General features: G+C 45.8%; 1 protein-coding gene and 1 long non-coding RNA gene across 4 annotated transcripts in view; one reads left to right on the top strand and one right to left on the bottom strand.

Annotated features, from left to right (window-relative positions):
- The window catches only part of LDLRAD3 (low density lipoprotein receptor class A domain containing 3), a 259,271-nt gene extending 245,762 nt beyond the window's left edge, over positions 1-13,509 (top strand). For all 3 annotated transcript variants that reach the window (XM_065944578.1, XM_065944577.1, XM_065944579.1), the window contains 2 exons: positions 8,476-8,821; positions 10,469-13,509. In XM_065944578.1, coding sequence (XP_065800650.1) covers positions 8,476-8,821; positions 10,469-10,706 — 584 coding nt within the window. In that variant the 3' untranslated portion in view covers positions 10,707-13,509. The remainder of the gene's footprint in view (positions 1-8,475; positions 8,822-10,468) is intronic.
- The window catches only part of LOC136174394 (uncharacterized), a 1,095,937-nt gene that overhangs the window by 707,888 nt on the left and 372,109 nt on the right, over positions 1-15,940 (bottom strand). The window lies entirely within an intron of this gene.

The raw sequence follows: 15,940 nt of genomic DNA, 5'->3' as shown, positions 1-15,940 counted from the left end.
GACTAGATGGCCTGGGAAACAACCAGCATCCAGAGCCCATCCTAAGAAATCGTTGTATCAGTGACCAAAGATTAACATATTTATCTTTTGTCTGGGGCAGTGAGTATAGAAGGTAGACCAGTAAACCCAGCCCTCCCCTCTCGGCTGTCATAGTCTGGTTGGTCTGCCTGAATGTTACTGTAGCATTGTTTACATTAGTGCCCCCCCCCCAAAAAAAAAGCCAGCCAAAATGTACATAAGTCAGGGGCTGGTGATATAAATTGTGAGTTACCTATGTAGTGGGATTCTACATAGCTCCTTAACAAATGTGTGCAGAGGTAAGGAAAGATGTCCATTTGTAGAAATGTCTGTATAACCTGAAGAATTTCTGTACATGTGTATATACACAAAGAAGAGTTTTGAGGGATCTCTACTTCATGGGCCTGCAAACGAGGGCCAGCGGGAGGAATCTGATCTGCTGCCTGTTTTTTGTTTGGCTGGGTTTATATTTTTAATCTTCTATTTTATTTGACTCTACAGTTTTTGAAACTATATTTAGATGATTTTTTAAATAACTTTTGACATATGAAAATTATATATAGTAACATGATTATTCAGGCTTAATAAAGATACTCAGGCATTTTTACACATGAAAGATCTCAAAAAGTACAATCTCTCTGAAGCTGAATTAAAAGAACACTTAGAATGAAATCAGTTGTAAAATGTAATAATTGTTTTCTCTGCCTTAACTGGAAATTTTAAGAACTATTATCACTTTTCCTAAAGGATTATTAATCTGAAGTTGATAAATTCCTGAAAATTTTTTTTCCTGTTAAAGTCTAATACCTGGTCAAATACATACATGTAATACAGCCATAATTCTCACAATGCTGCTGCTGCTAAGTCGATTCTGTTGTGTCCAACTCTGTGCGACCCCATAGATGGCAGCCCACCAGGCTCCCCCGTTCCTGGGATTCTCCAGGCAAGACCACTGGAGTGGGGTGCCATTTCCTTCTCCAATGCATGAAAGTGAAAAGTGAAAGTGAAGGCGCTCAGTCGTGTCCGACTCTTCGCAACCCCCTGGACTGCAGCCTACCAGGCTCCTCCATCTATGGGATTTTCCAGGCAAGAGTACTGGAGTGGGGTGCCATTGCCTTCTCCAAATTCTCACAATAAGAGAATATAAACAATGGCGTGGAGAAATCTATGAAATGCTAGTTTCTCAGTGGTTGGCCCAGCTGCCTGTCATTGTAAATCAGATTTGGGACACAAATACACTCATTCACTGATGTACTGTTTGTAACCGCTTTGCACTACAGAGGGCTTCCCTCTTAGCTCAGCTGGTAAAGAATCTGCCTGCAATGCAGGAAACCCAGGTTCGATTCCTGGGTCAGGAAGATCCCCTGGAGAAGGAAATGGAAACCCATTCCAGTATTCTTGTCTGGAGAATCCCAAGAACAGAGGAGCTTGGCAGACTACAGTCCATAGGGTCTCAAGAATTGGACACAGCTTAGCAACTAAACCACCACCTCTTCAGAGACAGAGCTGAGTGGTTGTGGCTGAACCTGTACAACACACTGTCTGACTCTTGACAGAGAAGTTTGCCAACCCCTAGTCTACACCAGACTGTGGACTTCTTTTTCTAGTAGGGAGGGGGCGGGAGAGGTTGTCTGTCATGAACATTTCTATATGACTTTACATTTTAATTTTAATGTATTTTTATAATCAGAAAAATTCAATTTGGAAGAAAAGACAGGATTCACACTACCCGATTTTGAGACTTGCCATAAAGCTGTAGTTCTCAGCACACTTGCTGGCATAAGGATTGGCATGTAACTCAATCAAACAGAATAGATCATTTAGAAATAGACCCAGTCTTGTATGCTCAATTGATTTTCAACAAAGGTGCCAAGGTAATTCAATAAAAAAAGGATAGGCTTTTCAACAAATGGTCCTGGAACAATAGGATATCCAAAGGGAGGGGAAAAAAGAACATTAAACTTCACCTTGTACCATAAACAAAAATTAACTTGCAATGGATCATAGATGTAAATGTAAGAGCTAAAGCTATAAAACGTCTTCTGGCAAAGATTTCTTGGATAGAGTACAAAATGCACAAAACACAAGAGAAATAATTAGTACAATGGACTTCATAAGAAAATTTTGAACACTTCTCTTCAAAAAGATCCTGTAAAGTAGGTGAAAAGCCAAGCCACAGTCCGGGAGAAAATATTTGTGAGACACACATCTGGAAAAGAATTTGTCTCCCAGAACATCTATCAGACTCTTACTGCTCAATAAGTAGTCAAACAAGCCAGTTTTGAAATGGGCAAGAGATTTAAATAGATGTTTCACCAAAGAAGATATACAGATGGCAAATCAGTACATGAACAGATGCTCAGCATCATTAGTCACTGAGAAATGCAACGTAAAACCTCAGAGAGGTACCGCTACACACCTGTGCGCCTGGCTGAAACTGACAGGGCTAGCGATGTTATGTGCTATGAGGTTGCAGAGCGACTAGGGGAGGGCTTAGTGCTACAGCCACCTTGAAGAACAGTGTGATAGTTTCTTATAAAGTTAAGCATACACCTTCCATATGACCCACCAGCCTACCCCTAGGTATGTACTCCCTAAGGAAGAAAATATATGTCAGCATAAAGATCTGCACTCCAGAAACTGGAAACAACCTCTTCCCCCCATTAACTGGTGGAGGGATAAGCAAACTGTGAGTATCCATACAAGGAACACTGTACTCAGAGGAACCTGGTGCATCTCAGAGGCATTATGCTGCGTGAAAGAAGCCACGCACAGTAGGCTACTTACAGAAAGATTCCCTTCCCTGACCTTCTCGAAATCATGAATCTATTTGGACAGAAAACAGACCAGTGGTTTCCAGCGGCTGCTAACAAGGGGAGGGATGGAAAGGTTTGATATCTTGCTGTGGTGATGTTTATGCGACTGTTGCATTTAGTTGTGCGTGTGTGCTAAGTCGCTTCAGTCACGTCCAACTCTTTGCAGCCCTGTGGACAGTGGCCCCCCAGACCCCTCTGTCCATGGGATTCTCCAGGCGAGAATACTGGAGTGGGTTGCCATGCCCTCCTCCAGGGGATCTTCCGTACAGCTCATCTAACTGTATATTTTAAAAGGGTAAGTTTTATCGTGTATCGGTTACTTCAATAAACTTGGCTTTAAAAATACTTAATCGAGAGGAAAATTAACTTTAAAAATAATTTTTTTAAAGAAGCAATGGCGTTTTCAGGATAATGGTGAGGCATCCATTTGAACAGGGCAGTGTCCCTTCTAGAACAGGAACTCTGGACTCAGTGATCTTGAGTGAGTGAGTGACAGTGAAATGTGAACCCCCAGGAGCCCTCACACGACAGGGAGAGAAGGAAGAAAAACCTCAGCCTAGGCAGAGCCAGAAGAAGAGACAAGATGCTTATTTTTTGACTGGATAATACAGTATAAATAATAAAGAGTAGGAAAGAGTAAACAACGAAAAGTACTGGGAAAGTTCTCTCCCAGTTTTACTAGTTCTGTGTCCTTCTAGAAATATTCAAAACATTCTCCCCTGGACTTTTTTTTCCCCCCACTTAACACGATATCTTTCAGACTATTTCACATCAGTTTATGCAGAGCTACCATAGTTTCTTAAATAGGTATGATACTGTCTGGATGCACCATAGCTTATTTATCCAGTCCACAAATGATGGACATTTAGATCCTTTCTTGATATATCTTTCTAGATATATTTGCTATCATGAACAATAATTCCATGAATATTTGTATTAAAGAGTTGTTTCTCATTTGCGTGAATATATGTTAGATTCATAAGAGTGGAAACGCTGGGTCAAATGATACGTACTTTCTCTATTTAGATATATATTGTTAATGTCCATTTGTTATTTTGATCTATATTGTTAACCCCAATCACTACCCTAGTTTGTACCAATTTACCCTCGTACCGGTCATGCATGAATAATTATATCTGTTTTCCTGGCAAGATGTGAACTCATACTTCCCCTTTGCCTAGTCTGAAAGTAGTGAAAGTGTTAGTCGCTTGGTCGTGTGTGACTCTTTGCAACCCCATGAACTGTAGCCCATGAAGCTCCTCTCTCCATGGAATTCTCAAGCAAGCATACTGGAGTGGGTAGCCACTCCCTTCTCCAGGGGATCTTCTCGACTCAGGGATCAAACCCAGGTCTCCCACATTGCAGACAGATTCTTTACTGTCTGAGCCACTAGAGAAGCCCAGTCTGAGAGGTGAATAATTGTGTGCTAGAGGAAATACAGTTTGAATCTGGAGGAGGGAATGTTTTAGAAGCAAGGAACTCCAAGTCACAAGTGTCCACTGCTTTAGTCCCTCTGTGAGTCCGGATAGCACCTCTGTATGAGTTAGAAAAAGGCCCTTCTCCTCCCCAGGACATCTACCGTCCGCTCAAAAACTGTCATGGTAACTACACAAAGCTGTGACCGAGGTGATGAGCAGCCCTGAAGCACGGCTGTCTCCACCACTTGCAGCAGCCAGAGCCCCGGAAGCTTTGAGCTTCAGTGGTCTCTGGTGGTAACCAGATTGCCTGGAATTAATGCAGCAGAATCCACGGATGCAGGACAGGAGTTCAAGCTGTTTGACAGCTAGTAGGAGGGCATGAGCTTGAGGGAAAGCCAGAACAAATGGAAACTTCATTATCCGTGGATTATGCACTTGGAACTCAGGTCCCAGGCAACTCTGATATTAGTAATTTGGCTCGCGGGCTCATTAAGCTCTTAAGAAAAGTGAGTCTAGTTAATGAATTAATGCAAGATGACATTTTACATACAGAGCGGAAACCAGGCACCCCTGAGTTATGTAACATCATAATTTCTCGAGCAAATGTGGTCACAGCTTCTCGCCAGCAAGCATTTTACATTCCATTCAGTAAGAGCTCCCTCCTGGATTCTTAAAACCTCAAGTGGTTACATGCAAGTCAGTGTTTTAAGATCTCTGGAACCATTTGTTTTCCATGTGAAAATCCATTGACTTTTAAGAAGTCCATCTCAGGGACTTTGCTGATGGTCTAGTGATTAAGAATCACCTGCCAATGTAAAGGACACGAGTTGGATCCCTGGTCCAGGAGCTAGGATCCCACAAGCCTCGGGGCAACTAAGCCCATGTGCAGCAACTACTGAGTCTGCACACCTAGAGGCCCATGCTTTGCAACAAGAGAAGCTACCGCAGTGGGAAAAGCACACACCACAGCTAGAGTAGCTTCTGCTCCCCACAACTAGAGAAAGCCCATGCACAGCAGCAAAGACCCAGTGCGGTCAAAAATAAAGAAGGGGTACATCTCCCTGGAAGGGAGCTCATTCAGTTCTTATTCTCTCCCCGACACCATCCCCCACCAAAAGGGGCTCTCCCAGCCATTCCCTCTGGTCTAGTGAAGGTGGTGAGGATAACAGAAAGAATGCAAACACTAAGAATCCGCATCACTAGTTTGTGATGATGAAAAAGCCTCCAGATGGATCATGGTGATGGTTGTACACAGTGTGAATGTAACTTCATGTCACTGAACTGCTGCTCACCTGAAACTGGTTAAAATGGTAAATTTTAAGTTACATATATTTTTATGACAATAGAAAAAGAGGAAAGGGACTCCTCATGCACTGTTGAAGGGAATGCAAATTGGTACAGTCACTATGGAAAACAGTATAGAGGTTCCTCAAAAATGTAAACATGGAAATACCAGGTGATCCAGCAACTCCACTTCTGAGTATTTATTCAAGGAATATGAAAACACTAGTTTGAAAAGATATGTGCATCCCTATGTTCATTGCAGCATTATTTACAGTAGTCAAGATATGGAAACAAGCTGAGTGGCCATCAACAGATGAATGAATGGATAGAAAAGATGTGGTCTGTGTGTGGACACACACAGACACACATATACACACACATGGATTATTACTCAGCCATAAAAAATGAAATCATGCCACGGTACCTAGAGAGTATGGTGCTAAGTGAGATGTCAGATGGAGGAAGACAAACACTGTGTGATTTCACGCATATATGGAACATAAAATACAAACAAAATAAGTGAATAGACCAAATCAAACAACACATGGAGGTGCAGGGAACAGAGTGGCGGTTACCAGAGGGATGGGGGTGTGGGGGGAGGGCGAAATGGATAAAGAGGGTCAACTGTATGGTGGTGATGAGTGGCGGTGGTTTAGTTGCTAAGTCATGTGTGATTCTTGTGACCCCTTGGACTGTAGCCCACCAGGCTCTTCTGTCCATGGGATTCTCCAGGCAAGAATACTGGAATGGGTTGCCATTCCCTTCTCCAGGGGATCTTCCCAGCTCAGGGATTGAACTCACGTCCCCTGCATCGCAAGCAGATTCTTTACCGCTGAGCCACCAGGGAAGCCCATGGTGATGAGTGGGACCCGAAGTTTTGGTGGTGAGCACACTCTAATGTATACAGAAGGTGAAATGCAACGTCGTGCACGTGGGCGATTAGTGACGAGGGTGTGGGAAAGCTTAGCCCGGGGCTGGCCCTGCCAGCGCACAGTACTGCTTCCACTTCATAGCTCACACTGGCCGCTGAGGACCCACTCAGACCTCCTCGTGGCTTCAGAGGTTGACCGGGCACCGAGTGTGGTCTCAGACTTGCGCACTTAGGCTGCATTTAGATGATTCTTGCGGCTGGGCAGTTGTAGATCTTCCAGCTTTCCACGAGGAAGGACCGCTCTGGTTTCCTGGGCCCACTTGGGCCCGGCCACCCTTGCTAGCTGTGTCCTCCTGGTGGGAAACCCTTCCGCTGCATATGTGAAGTGGGGCTGTTGCTCCAGGTGGAGAGGAGGGGAACGGCATCTTGGTGGGTGGGGGTGGGTTTCAGGCTTCATCCAAAGGCTTCTGAGCAAATGCCTGCTGGTTGCCTAGCGGGCCTTGTTAGGGGGCTGCAGGCAAAGTGTTAGGGGTGAGGCTCTGAAGTCAGACCCCAGGGGCTCAAATCAGGCACAGCCCGTTACCTCCTGACCCTGTGATCCTGGTCAGGGGACCCAACCTCTCTGAGCGTCCCTGTCCTTGTCTTAAGAAGAAGGCAGTTACAACACCTACTTCACGGAGTTGCTGTGAGTCACACAGATAAGATGAAGTATGTATATGTATGCCTGGAACACCCACAGTGTGTTCGCTGTTCTAAGTGTTTGATAATGAGTCACTCATTTCACACTCGGAACAGCCCAGTGCGGTGGGGACTAATACCGTCCCCATTTCACAGATGAGCAATTTACAGCAGAGAAGTTTACCACTTTCCAAAGGGCACATAGCCAGTCAGTTGAATTGCTAGGGGTTGAATGGCTTCGGAGTCCGTGATTTTAGCCTCTGCAACGCTGGCTCTTCATCTTGAAAGCTTGGCAAGGGGCCAGGCATCAAATAAGTACTTCACCAACATAAGGAACCCTGGACACACTGGCTGGTGTGCCTCATACATATTATAAACTTCCAGAGAAAAACTACTTTCTGTCATAGTAATTATCACTCCCATTCCCTGGATATTATGTTCCCCTGGGCTGATTTTTTTAAATGACTTTATTGAGGTATAATTTACATTATATATGGCTTCCCAGGTGGCACTAGTGGTAAGGAATCCACCTGCCTATGCAGGAGACGTGGGTTCCATCCCTGGGTCGAGAAGATCCCCTGGAAGAAGAAATGACAACCCACTACAGCATTCTTGCCTGGAGAATCCCCATGGACAGAGGAGCCTGGTGGGCTACAGTCCATGGGGTCACAAAGAGTCGGACACGACTGAAGTGACTTAGCGTGCATTACATAATATAAAATTTGCCCATTTTAACTTTACAATTCAATGAGTTTTAGTAAATGCATCAATTTGTGCGGCCATCACCACATCCAGTTTTACAGCAGTCCCATGTCCCCAGCAAGATCCCCAACGCCTATCACCAGTGAGCCCCCATGCCCCAGGCGACCATTAATCAGCTTTTTGTCCCCATGCATTTGCGTTTCCTGAACATTTCATATGAATGGAATCATACAGTGTATGGTCTCTTGTGTCTGGCTCATCTCGCTCAGTGTAATGTTTTGAGGCCCCATCTGTGTCAGAGCATGCATCAGTACTCTCTATGGCCTGATAATACTCCGTGGTACGGACAGTCCACGTTTTGTTTCTCTCTCCACCCGTCGGTGGACACTGGGGCGGTTCCCACTTTTCGGCTACTCTGTCTGGCTTGTTTCACTTAGCATAGTGTTTTGAGGCTCATCCATGTCGTAGCATGCGCCAGTACTCTTTATAGCTGGATAATATTGTACTGTATGGACAGCCCACATCTTGTCCACCCCAGTCGGTGGACACTGGGGCGGTTTCTACTTTTCGGCTACTGCGAATGGTGCTGCTGGAACATTGCACGCCCCTCCTGGGGCTGACTTCGAGGCACGAGAGTGAAGCCACCCCGTAACCCCTCTCCTTTTCTCTCCCCTCTGGGGTCTCCCAGAACCAGGCAGCGGTCAGGTGTTTGTGACCTCGGAGAGCCAGCTCGTGTACTACCCCAGCATCACGTACGCCATCATCGGCAGCTCCGTCATCTTCGTGCTGGTGGTGGCCCTGCTGGCGCTGGTCCTGCACCACCAGCGGAAACGCAACAACCTCATGACGCTGCCGGTGCACCGGCTGCAGCACCCCGTGCTGCTGTCCCGCCTGGTGGTCCTGGACCACCCCCACCGCTGCAACGTCACCTACAACGTCAACAACGGCATCCAGTACGTGGCCAGCCAGGCCGAGCAGAACGCGTCGGAAGTGGGCTCCCCGCCCTCCTACTCAGAGGCCCTGCTGGACCAAAGGTGTGTGCTGGACGGGAGACCCTGGGGCGGCCGGGAAGGGAGGTCGTCGCACTTAGGGACAGAGTCTGTGTGCACACGCCCGGGGTCCCTGCATGCAGCTGCAAAGATGCCGCAGTGTCTGCCTTGTACTGAGTCTTTGCAAAACAGTTCACACATTATCATCTCGCTTAATCCTCATAGCGACTCACCAAGCGAGGTTATATTTGCCTCAGTATTGCAGATGAGAAAACTGAGTTTTTCGGTTATTCATCTGAGGACAAACAGCTATCCCAGCCAGTTCAGATCCCTCCTCCTCCTTGGTAATGCCACATGGACACATGTACCCAACTCTGGGGACCCACCTGCTACCGCAGAACAGTGCCCATGTTGGAGGTTTGATTTCTAATTGAATGAATGAATGAGAGGGTAAATAAATAAGTTCCTTAACTTTGCATGCCATCATCTGTAAGATAAAGGGAGAATTCTCAAGCTTAGGACCCTCATTGCAGATGGAGCTGTACAGGAAACCCCAACAAACAAAGTCAAACGCAGAATTCTGTAGTTGGAGTAGGTAGTGGACCTCAGTCCCGCCTGCTCAGCCTTCCTCTGTCTTTTGGTGACCTCCAGCATATCCCAGAGAACCCACTTTGAAGTCCCAGGACCAGAGCTACCTGAGCCCCCAGTTCTCAGCATCCCTTAGCTTACAGGATCCCTCTTCTATACGCCTGGGACTCACTGGTGAGGCATTTTGCAGGCAGTGTTCCTGGGCTAACTGGACTCTTCCTTGAGCCCATCCAGTGACAGCTCTTGTATTATATAATCTTCATTTTTCCTCCTCATAAAAGATAAACAGAGCTCCAGGGCCTGGTGCTTAAGGACATCTTTGCAAATAAGCACTAAGATTCTGTGTTCTTAGCGCTTGGACCATCAGATGTAGAGCAAGGTTAAAACTGCTGCATCTGGAGACAGAACTCCTAGGTTCAAATCCTAGCACTGCTGCTTACTAGCTCTTTGTGACCCCACGCAAACTATCTAAGGCCCCTTTGCCTCAGTTTCCTCCCCAGTACAATGGGCATACAAGTAATGGCTCCCTCTAGCATTCTTCTGAATGCTAAATAAAATAAAATAAAGGATATAAGGTGGGTGGCGCAATGCCTGACTCACAATAAGCCTTCTATAAATGATAGCTGGAAAGTAAAATGCCTTTGAAGTTATCTCAATGCAAGCAAGGTGTCATTATTATGCCCAAGTCCAGACAACCAGAAAGAGTTGGCTTTCAGTAAGGACCCCCAATTCTGTGGATCATTAAGGTCTCCATCAAAACCTCAGGCCAGCTGCATCCCTGCTGAACCACCCAGGATGAGCCGGGGGCTTCTTAGAATTCCCCCTCCCAAAGGTTATGTATTTGGCACTGTACAGTTGGCACAAGCCAGCCGGAGCATGCTGACCTTTGATCCCTTTCCTTCATCTTATTGCTTATCACTGGTTTCCCTAGTACTAGGATTGCCTTTCTCCTTGGAGGGAAAAAATCTCAGTCCTGAGATCATCATCCACTCAAAAACAGACAGAAGTCAGCTTTGCCTGCCGTGCCTGGGCTCCTAATATGTTCTCTTCTCTCTCCCTTCCCCCAACCCTGCTCCTCACCCCACCCTGCTCTCTCCATCGCAGACCCGCCTGGTACGACCTTCCTCCGCCACCCTACTCTTCAGACACTGAGTCCCTGAACCAAGCCGACCTGCCCCCTTACCGCTCCCGCTCCGGCAGTGCCGACAGCGCCAGCTCCCAGGCAGCCAGCAGCCTCCTGAGCGTGGACGACCCCGGCCACAGCCCGGGGCAGCCTGGCCCGCAGGAGGGCACCGCTGAGCCCAGGGACTCCGCGCCCAGCCAGGGCACCGAAGACGTATAAACTCCGGCTCTTCCAAAGTCTCCATGGGTTCATCTGCTCTGACTTTGACTGTCCTAACAACTTGCGCTTACGGGAAGCTCCTCGGGGTCCCTCAAGGAGTGATTTGGAGTGTCAGCTGTCTCTCCATTCACCTCCTTGCCCAGATTTCAGGAATGTTCTTTGGAGGGCGACCTGCCTTGTTCTGGCCTCTCAGCTGACCTGTTGTATGGTGCATCTTTTCTGGGCACTTATTCTTCCCTCGAGGCCAATGATCACAGCCTCACCCTCCACATCATTCTTCTGTTACTGTTGGAATCTTGCTGAGGCGGTGGCGTAAGTTTGCAGGTGGCGGGAGAACGTAGTACTTAAGTACTGAGAAAACAGTGTTTGTGTCATATGGGATGTTCAGAAGGGCAGAGGAGACTGGACCAAATTCTGTGTGGGCTGTGACCTTAGAGCTCCACCTGGGGATTTGGGTTGGGTGATCCTCCCAGGAGGCTGTCATTGGATGTTCCACGAGGCTGCACGTTTCTCTTGGGTCAGGAGAGGCTGGGGCCAAAGAAAACTGTTGCTGTGAGTAACGTCCTTCAGAAGTTAGCAGTGTCATTTTGGTTTTCTGAAGGACTCTGAAACCATCAATTCTGGAGAGATTCTGGATTTAACAATTTGCCCAAGAATCCTCATTTTGAGAGCGTTTTCCAGCATCATATATCATCAGCCTCATCCCAGAATAAGCAGGGAGCCCCCACCACTAGTTTATCCGAGTTCTCAGCTCCTAAAATGCAGGCTGCCAAGAACCGGGGTCTGCTTTGGTCCACAGCCCTTTCCCTGGTTTCTGATCGTCACCCTCCCAGCTGTGACCTGCCTTAGCCCAGGGATGAGGACTAAACCTGAGTTGGCCAGAAATCTGATCTGGTCCTTTAGTCCCTGTAAACCATGCCCAGCCTGCCTTGCCCATTCATGCAGCTTCAACCCTCGCCTCTCAAGTCCCCCCAGACACTCAGAAGTCATTCTACCTGTGCAGTTGGGCTTGAGGACACTGTGGGTTTCTAATTCACATGAAAACCTAATTCAGCACCTACCGAGCTCCGCATTCCTGGGCGGCACTCACCACCCCCCCAACTTCCCAAGGCCCAGCCAGATAGATACCAGCACCAAGGTTTAGGATTAGGGTCAGGGCGAGAATCAGACCTCTCCAGACATCCCATAGTTTCTTCTCTGAGAGACATGGCTAACAGACAGTTTGGAGTCAAGATTTGCCATTCGGACTTTTTTTTTATATATAATCTCTTAGAAATGCATTTGAAACAGTGTGTTTGTTTTTTCCCTTCTAGTTAAGGGACTATTTATATGTGTATAGGAAAGCTGTCTTTTGTTTGTTTTTCCATTAGCGAGGTCCAAGCAAAGATGCACAAGATCACACCTTTGTCCCGCTGAGCTCTATATAATAACCAGTCCGCCCGCCCCCAGACGGCCCTGTGTGCCAGGCGTCTGTGCATTGTTGCACTTTGAGTTTTTATTTATCGAGTTCGTGAAGGATGCAGAAAGACCAATGCCTTTCTCCCTCAGTTCACGGGCTCTGTGTTCAGGATCGCTTTCCTTTCTCCCTGCCCAGCCAGCCACAGCGCCCAGCCCCTCAGGAAGTCATGGGTGGAAACGTAGATGCTATTTGTCAAGAAACCACTGACTGACCAGGGGGCGGGGGACAAAACTGGAACCAGGTGGAGCCACTCGGGGCAGCTGTCATGCAGACCTGCTTCCCACATGCTCAGTAACTTCTTTGATGCTGATTCAAACAGAGCCTGCAGGAGGGGGGATGAAGTGGCATTCAGTGATCCTGTTCTGTAGACGATTTTTTTTTTTAACCGAATTCAAAGTGTGCTACAGGAAAGCTAGCCACTTGGTGATTTTCAAGTTAAGAAAAGAAACCTAATTGCTCACATCTTTTCGTTTTTAAAATAGCACGCGTTATTTTCTGAGTAGTCCGGTGCAGAGAGAACTTTAAGTGGCAGCCGGAGTGTGTGAGGAGCTCTGGCTGAACACTTTCTCTCACATGAGTCACACTGTCTTCATTTCCCCCCTTGGTGGGCCCCTGCTTCTTTCTGGTGCTCTGGAAATTGTTTAGAGGAAAGGATTCTAATTTTTAATTAATTGTGCGGTGAATTAATTTCACGCGCTTTTCAGCTTCCAGGCATCTTAGAAAGGACAAATGGTCTTAGTCGATAAGGAGAGCCTCTTAATGTTGTTTTTTAAAATAAACACAGGGACATTTTTATTATAGATTTGATTTTTTTAAATGGTGGGTTTTTTAGAAGAGATATAAATAGGACACCAAAGCAGCAGAGTTTTGCTTTTTCCCCTACTTAAGATAGCAAATAAGTGGCCAGCATTATTTCTTTAACTCATTCCAACCAGGATTTTTTTTTTTAGTACACGGCATAAATCTGTGCCAACGAGAAAACCATCTCTGCTCCCTTTTCTCAAATAAGATCAGCATTTATTTTAGTGTTGAAATCGTTCCACTGTGATCACTTATCACTTGCCCTCAGTCCCTTTACTTTGAAATTGACATTTTTAAAAAACACAAGTAAGTGGTTAATAAATAGCATGTGACATTCAAAGTTGATGTAAACTGGAAAGGTTATGTGTGGTTGCTTTTTTGATTAGGTTTTTTTTTTAATTTTTATACTTTCAAATAAATTTGCAGTTTCATTCTTCCTGTTGGTGTAAATGATTCTTAACCCCTTTATTGTTCAATGGACAGCTGCTTCTGTCGTGCCTTCTGCAATGAATGTACACCCTAATAAAATGAGAAAAGACGAGAGACTGCTGATGGGACCTCAAAATATGATGGGTGTTTAAGGATTCCACAACTGGCATGGTTGGAATTTGGAGGTAAAGTCGTGGACACCAGTCCACTTTGGAGGGACCTGGGATGTCAGTTCAGAAGATGGGCATTAACTCTGCCCATAGTGACTTCAGTGTTTGAGGGAAAGGGGCACGTGGATGTGATACTGAACAGGTTCTGACCACATACTCAGGACATGCGCTGGCTCTGGCACAGGGGTGCTGGTGAATAGCTTTGAACCACAAACGGCTCCAAAGGGTCCACCAGTGCTGAGAGCATCTTTGCGCTCTTGTAAGCCTCGTTTAATGCTACAGGGACAGTTGCACGAGAAGTCAGGACACCCAGGAGGTCACCACCACCACTCATGAACAATAGTAACCTTGGCCTTCACCAAAATCAAAGTCTCTGTGGGTGTCAAAACACAGGACCTACAAAGTCAAGCTGTAGATCGTGTGTCGGTACCCAGAGGTGTTGGAAAGACTAGTAGTATCCCAAGCATATACCAGGTCATGTCCTGCCCCAAGTGGTCTAGGGAGACCTTCCTGAACAATGTGCTCCCAAAATCTTATCAAGATGTGAGCTCCTTCATCTCTTAGAGTATCATTTTTATGGGCACTAAGTTGAGAAAACAGTTGAGAAACACTAATCTAGAGCAGAGATCAGTAAACTTTTTGTGTAAAGAGTCAGATAATACAGTACTTTGGCTTTGCAGCCATAGGGTTTCTGTAGCAACTGCAAAAACAGCCATAGACAATACATAAATGCCTAGATGTGCCTTTGTTCCAGTAACTACCAAAATGGGCTGGATCTGGCTTTGTCATTTGCCCACCCCTAACTTAATGGCTCATTCCTACATCGTGTTCATGGATCCGAAGCTCATGAAAAGAAAAGAAATAGCACAGTAATGGTTGGCCTTGGAGATTGGAACCCTCAAAATGGCACCAACCTCCAAAAAATTAAAAATGGAAGAACGTAGGAAGAAGGCAGTTCAAGGACCTGTGAAATTCATTTTAATTGACCCTCTTAGCTCTTTTCCAGTGAATAAAGAAATACAGGGTTATGATGAGTAGAGACTTTCCCAGAGAGGCCTTAAACAGTGAGTTGAATGCCAAGGTCTTGGTTGAAAATCTACTCTCGGTAAGGATTCTGTAAGATAAAGTATCACAACAGTCTGTCTCTTAGAGAAAAGTTCATGGGGATAAATGAGCTGGGAGGTAGTGTTCATCTTCTCGATTTAACTTGCTACCCTCAAGCAAGGCAGTAGATTCAAAGAATGAACAGTATAAGGAAGAAGGAGCTTCAGATGGCTGCAGTGGAGGTGTTCATAGGAGAAGAAATGCATCCAGGGAAAAAATACACAAACTCCCTTGACATCCTGTAGTTATACAAGTGAGTGAGAATTTAATAGAATCCCCAGCTGTAAGTGATAGTTATAAGTAATCCCACTCACACAAGCTGAATTGCGTTAAATTTTAGAAGGTGTATTGGCTAAATGCAATCATCTTCAAATGTATGGAAGTTGGTTTGGGACAGGGCTGAATTCTTTAGTTCAACATCTGTCATTAAGGATCTGTTTTGCCCTCTCTGACTTCTGCGTCCTGCTTTATCCAGGTCAAGCCATGACTTCTTGGTTTTGTAAAATGTGGTGGAAAATAGGGTCCCAGAATATCCAGGTTCATGATCTAAGAAAAAGAGATTCTCTCTGGGCTGAGTTCCTTCACCATTCACCTGAAACTATCACAGTTAACTATTGTTGATAAGCTACACCCCAATACAAAATAAAAAGTTCAAAAGAAAAACAAAAGATACTCTTTCTTTGAGAACTAATGGAAACTGCCTTCAATGAACTTCCTAGCACCACAGATCCTATCTGGAGAGGATGAAATTACCAGTTCAGAGATGAGGAGCTGACACCATGTTCAAGCAGGGAAATGAGTTCTTGGGGTATCATAGAAAGAGAAGAACGGGTTAACTCCCTTGTAAGTGAAAAATAAGCTCTTTAAATAACATCTTTCTAGTTGGAATCAGTTGCCAGAAAGTGATGGAATGTGAGTATCTTGACCTAGTTGCTATCTTGGCTTAGATCTAATAAGTGCCTCTTTAGGAAAATGATGTTTATGTTTTCCCGGTGTTTCAGCTGGGATCAGTCAGAGGCACTACAAGTGTTACAGGAAAAAGGGATTGAAGATGGAGATGAGGAATTATACTGACCCTGGAAGAGCTGGCAGAGAGATGCCTGGAAGGCTGCAGCTGGAGGATCCCAGACATAATTACCAATGACACCAGCCTAAGCCTGGGACAGATGGAGAACGAGGAGCTTGCAAGGATGACCAGGAAGGCACTATAATAAGTCCAGGGTGGTACTTCGGTGACTTAGCTCATGGAGAGGACTTAAATCACATGGCCA

Source organism: Muntiacus reevesi, chromosome 9 (genome assembly GCF_963930625.1).
Source record: "Muntiacus reevesi chromosome 9, mMunRee1.1, whole genome shotgun sequence".
Classification (NCBI taxonomy): Eukaryota; Metazoa; Chordata; class Mammalia; order Artiodactyla; family Cervidae; genus Muntiacus; species Muntiacus reevesi.
The sequence above is the reverse complement of the archived record's forward strand: the minus strand, read 5'-3'. Positions and strand labels throughout refer to the sequence as shown.